This window comes from Schistocerca serialis, chromosome 7 (genome assembly GCF_023864345.2).
Source record: "Schistocerca serialis cubense isolate TAMUIC-IGC-003099 chromosome 7, iqSchSeri2.2, whole genome shotgun sequence".
Taxonomy (NCBI): domain Eukaryota; kingdom Metazoa; phylum Arthropoda; class Insecta; order Orthoptera; family Acrididae; genus Schistocerca; species Schistocerca serialis.
The window spans coordinates 608,840,805-608,846,804 of NC_064644.1; the positions used below are offsets into that span (position 1 = coordinate 608,840,805).

The 6,000-nt window shown below is 39.4% G+C and overlaps 1 protein-coding gene across 1 annotated transcript in view; it reads right to left on the reverse strand.

Moving 5' to 3' along the window:
* The window catches only part of LOC126412567 (uncharacterized), a 51,529-nt gene extending 49,542 nt beyond the window's left edge, over positions 1-1,987 (reverse strand). Inside the window, exon 1 of the mRNA XM_050082212.1 lies at positions 1,512-1,987. Within this exon, the coding sequence (XP_049938169.1) occupies positions 1,512-1,671 (160 nt within the window). The 5' untranslated portion in view covers positions 1,672-1,987. The remainder of the gene's footprint in view (positions 1-1,511) is intronic.
* Positions 1,988-6,000: the final 4,013 nt, after the last annotated feature.

Sequence of the window (6,000 nt, forward strand, 5' to 3'; positions counted from 1 at the left end):
AAAATCAGAAAAGGGATAGAACAGAGGATGAACGGGTAGATTTGAGATATGAAATGGTGGTGGCTGAAGTGGTTCACTTAAGTAAAAAGGCAAGGCTCACTACAAATCCTTGGATAATATAGAAGATATAGAATGTATGATATGGGAAAATATAATTGCACGCAAAAGGGGAATAGGCCTACATATATGTCTTATCATTTTCGAGACTCTGGCTCTCTCAAAAGGTTTAATAAATGAGACTGACAAAAAGTGGAAAATGGCAAACCAGGGACGGCAAAGAAAAAATGCAAGGCTGTACAAGCCTACTTCACCAACAGAAAGATAGATGCCATCTGTAGGAAAATTAAAGAATTGTTTGGAGACAAGTGAATACTAGAGCTCAGAAAGCAATCCAGGACTAAGCAAAGAAGAGATAATAGGAATATACAGGAGGACTAAGCCAATATTATAAAATGATATGTAGTAGATGGGACAGGAAAAATTATGCTATGAGAGGAATTTGATGGAACCCTGAAAGACCTAAGTTGAAACATGACCCCTACCTGGAATGAACGATATTCACTCAGAGGTCTCTAGAGAACATACTATGACAAAATTGTTCTACCTGGTATACAACGTTCAAGCTATAGAAAAAATACCATCAGACTTCAAGAAGTATATAATAATCCCAATTCAATACATGGCAGCTGTGGACTGGTGTGAACACTACCAAACAATCAGTTTTGTCTTGGTTACAAAATATTAACATCAATTACTTATGCAAGAATGGCAAGACCGATAGAAGCTGGCCAAATGAAAAAAGCAGTTTGGGTATCGGTGAAATGTAGGAGCACAAGAAGCAATACTGACACTATGACTTATCACAGAGCAAACACTAAAGAAAGGAAAACCTACATTTATAGTGTACTGTAAAATCCATTAACTCCAAATTTAATTGCTATGTAGGGCCTAGGTGTTAGGAAGTTAGGAGGTATTTGTGCGGAGTGTGGCCTTGAATGAAAGTGAAATGTGGGCAATAAACAGCAAAGAAAAGAAAAAAATAATAGGGCTCAAAGCTTTCGAAATGTGGTTCTTTACATAGGATAGCTGATGGTCAGATAGCTAATAGTAATTAATGAAGAAGTATCGAGTTGGCCTGGGAAGAAAATAAATTTATGGCATAAGCCTAACGTGACATCAAGGAACCGGCAACTACGTAATGTGGGAAGGGGAATGAGAGAGACAGAGAGAGTAGGGAGGAGGGGAATTTGTAGAGGTACACCAGGGCTTGAATACAGAACTCAGGCACAAATGTATGTAATTGCTGTTGTTATGCACAAACGTATGGTTTTGAACAGGATAGACTAATGTATAGAGCTGCATCAAACCATTCTTCGGGCTTAAGATCAGAATGACAGCAATAACACGGATGATTTGACTGTTACTTATCGGGTGACTGATAACAACGTTAATATGGGAATCATACTGCTACTCTGACAACAAAGCATGACAATATATTCCTAACGTCGTACCTTCATCACACTCTTCTTGGTCGATGACTTCCACGGATTCACCATCGCTTCCGTCGGAAGGTGTTCCGTTATCCTTAGTCTTATTTGTTGCAGTTTCATTTATTACCATCCAGCTGTCCGACAGTTCGGAATTTGTGCTCTCCTGCTCACTTCCATCCATTTGATAATGCCCTCTATGATCCACAATCACTAGGGATAAGAGTTTAGCAAACTGTTTTCATTATTTCCTTGATCACAAAGGACTGGAATTTCCAAACTCACTCTGTATACAAACACACCCTTTCACAACACACGTCAGATTAATTAGGTACTCGTCAATACTGGCATCAGAGATACACAAACAATTTCAAATATGCAACTGCAACTTATATGACTAACCTTCATCTCATTTTTAAGTATTATTTGATATGTAATACCTAAATTACACGTCATATTAATAAGATTCGTAAAGTATATAATGGCAAAAACACATTCCTTGCTCCTTCACACTATATTTTCACTACGCAGGGCCAAATGAAACATTTTACCTGCGCAAAAACAAATGCGCAGACAAAACGTATAGTGTGGACGGATAATGACAGCAAAATTGTTTTTGAGTCAGTTGTGTGTTCACAGTGAATCCGAAAGTAGAAGGTACGCGTCAGTGCGCTAGAGAATTTCTTGCTGAATTTATTGAACTATTCTGAGACACACATATTTGTGGGAAATTAAGAGCAAGAAATACAGCGATCAAGTTAAGAAATCAGCTGCTTATAGATCTTTAATAAAGAAAATAGGCGCAACTGACTCGATAGCAACTATGGAAACGTTAATACACAGAAAGGTCGTTGTGGACTGTTTGCCGCAAAAAAACTAATCAAAGGTGGGGCAAGGGCGGCGAAATATATATGTGCAAATTCCGCGACAAGAACGCATATTTGCAGTATAAAAGCAGTAGCTTGAGTACTGTGTCAATGAAGAGTAAACTTTAAAATTTTTCTTATGTCTCATCCATTGTACCAAAAACTGAAACTGGTCGGGCATATGGAGCATATTAAAAAATAGTAAAATTTTTGTTTTGCTTATGATTTCATCAATTATTTTATAGACACACACACACACACACACACACACACACACACACACACATATATATATATATATATATATATATATATATATATATATATATATATATATATATCCCCCTGTTACTGCGAATCTGTAAAATTCTCTCACTCGCCATTCTGGAGGGTTGAGAGGAACAAGTCGCACATCAAATAGGTGAATACCAAGGGGGCTTCATAAAAAGTTGCTAAACAGCTGAATAGATCTACAACCTCAAAACAATAATCAGATATTGTACTCTAAGGTCCAAACACTATGTGTTAGTCTTTGTGGACTTGAGGAAGGCATACAACTCCACAGACCGTGAGGTCTTGCTGAACATCCTAAATGAGTTCGGAGTTGACCTTAAATTGCAGGCATTAATTAGAGCTACCCTAACAGATACAAAATACAAAGTAAAATTCCTCGGGTGTCTCTCGGATTCCTTTGATCTAAAACAGGGATCAGGCAAGATGATGGCCTGCCTCCAATGCCTTTTTAACTGCATCGTGAAAATATCATGAAGACCTGGCGTGAATGATTAATGGAAATCAACTATAGCCCAGTGCGAATTGCAAGCAAATCGATGGGGATCGAGGTAGACTCCTTGGCTTTAGCTGATGACATTGCCAATCTTTCAAACGACATAGACACTGCTAGAGTTCAAATCGAACAGTTAAAATAAATCGCTGAACAAACTGGTCTGCAAATATCATTTGAAAAAACAGAAGTCATGACTAACATTAAAGACGCCCCACGAAAACTCTGTACGAAATATGGGGTCATCGCCCAGATAGACAAATTTAAGTACCTGGGTGAGATATCATGAAAAATGGACTGAACAAGGAAGCCCTTAGGGAGCAGGTACACAAACTAGAAACAGCTTACCAAACATCCCACATGATCCACACCAAGGAATGCCTTTCCCAGAACAGTAACATATATCACTACAAAACAGTTTTGAAGCCAGTAGTTCTGTATGCAGTCGAAACCTTATCCCTAAATGCTGGTAGAAGACTCACCGAAGAACTGGAGAAAAAAAGCGCAAAATCATTAGAAGAACTCTAGGATCCAAGTACAAGAATGACATCCATCAAAATAGATCCAACAAGAAGTCTGCAGTAAACAGTAAAATAGAAAAAATTACAGACACAGTCTGTAAAAGATGGGCACGATTTTATGGTCGCCTCAAACGAATGGATGGAAATAGATTAATCAAAAATATATTTATCTTTTTTTGATTCAAAACCTAAAACTACGGTGCAATGGTTTAAAAACACCAAAGAAGACCTCCAGATGCTACATATCAAACCTGAAGATGCCTTTGACAGATTTCTTTTCCGAAAGAAGATAGTGACAAATGGGATAACCCAAGATGAGCAATTGAAAAGAAGACATGGTGTCCTTTGGACAGAAGAGTGCAAGCAGATCCACTCACAACAAATGAGGGAAATCTGTGCTCAGAAAAAAGCGATGTCCAGTACTAAATGCAACAAGACTTAACGTGGTCCTAAATGGCCCCAACAAATAAACATATATGTGTATGTATTGCGAAGTAATAATATATGGGCTAAAATTATAATATATCCTGTAGCTTTAAATGCAAATATATATGATATCCAATATTGCTCTAAAACCCGACTGAAGGATGAATGAATGAATGAATAAATAAATAACGCTGGTGGTCGACTGAGACCACCAGAAGTACTCTTTCACTGCCAGTTTTGTTAGTGGCTTCTGGCATCATACATGTATCTTCCTTTATACCGACTCAGCATTAATAAAGTGCGGGCATATTTCGATTTGGGTTGTATTACCGTACATCCTATATTTCATCTGTAGTGGAGCACTATATTAGTGACCTATGGCGACTGCATTCATATTTAATTTGGGACATTTATGGTTAAAACACAGCTACAAGGTGGCGCATGAAAACCAGCCCTTACAGGACTGTTCACTGCCGCCTGCCAATTGTCATCTATTGTTTCGACACTGTTGTGACTACATTTGTATTGCCAGTACGAATTTCCATCAGCTTATTTGTTATTTCTTTATCATCTAATTATTATATGTTTATCCGCGGGGTGATTCAAAAGAACGTTTACAAACTTACATGGCACATCAGGCATGCAACAAGAGTCAGTAACCACTTAGGAACTGGGGGTCGCAAAGGACATCCAGGACAACATAATGGCGTTGCAGTTATTTAGTCACATGCTGTAGCTAGGCGCCCACTGTAGGAGATGCTCAAAGTGCTATATCTGTAATTACGTGGATACCAGAGCACACATAAAAAAAACCTAGAGAGAGACAATGATGACACAAGGCAGGAAGACTGCCTGCAGACGGGACACAAACCCACACTAGAGTCAAGCAATAACATTCGACACAACACTGTCAACAGGTCAAGTATGAGCCACAATCCAAATTGACAACAAAGAGCAAATCCAATCCCAAAGCAAAGTCGTCAATGAGTAGTCGGTAGTACGGTGAACATAGTAATGAATGCCGTTGGGTGAAGTCCATGACTGACTGCATGATCGAGGTGCAGCAGTATTTATGCTGGCCATGAGGGACACTATTGGCCAATGTATTCACTTGGATAGGTGGTGGGTGACTCAGTAGGTGAGTACAGCACTGTGATCAAACTGTCCTCTCCTGTCTGTCGAGGTCCATTCCCTCCGGCAGGCCTTCAACTTCCGCACAGCCTAATACCATATCCTTCTCCATCATAAACCGATGGATATAGATGAAAATGCCCCAGAAGATGCTGTGAAAGGTGGAAGGAATGTACAGGCTATGATGAAATCTCATCGACTGTAGGCTGTGGGGAGCAAGTGCGGTCGGCAGTGTCCATCAGAACAGTGTTGGATGTGGGCATGCCAAAGGGGAATCACTAATCCAAAGGGAGCCAGAGGGGCATAAAGCCTGGATAATATGGATTTCCAATGGGCAAAATCCCCCTCTTTCATTATTTTTTTAAAAAAAATTAGTTTAAGCAAGAATCTTCAAAGTTTTGATTTAAGGTGGCTGAAGCCCTTATCTTAACATTAAAACAAACTAAATTAATAGATGGCTGAAGGCCTTGCACAGTACTTGACACTAAACGAAGATCACAATGTAAAAACAACAGAACAGTGGTGCTCAGAAGCGTTCCAAGGGTCGGCCTCAGGAGGTAACTCTAACATAAGTTTAGGTGAGACAGGCAGACAAGGGTAAGACTATATAATCGGATGGCAACCCGACTCAGGGACGGCTGAAGGACCGACCACAGACCTAATCAGTTCCCTTCCGCCCGACCAAAGGCACGACAACCGAAAATGTCAAAGAGGACGAAGATACCAGCAGCACTACGTCTTCAAATATTGGTGTCTAAATACAGCCAAGGCACAATAAAATGGTT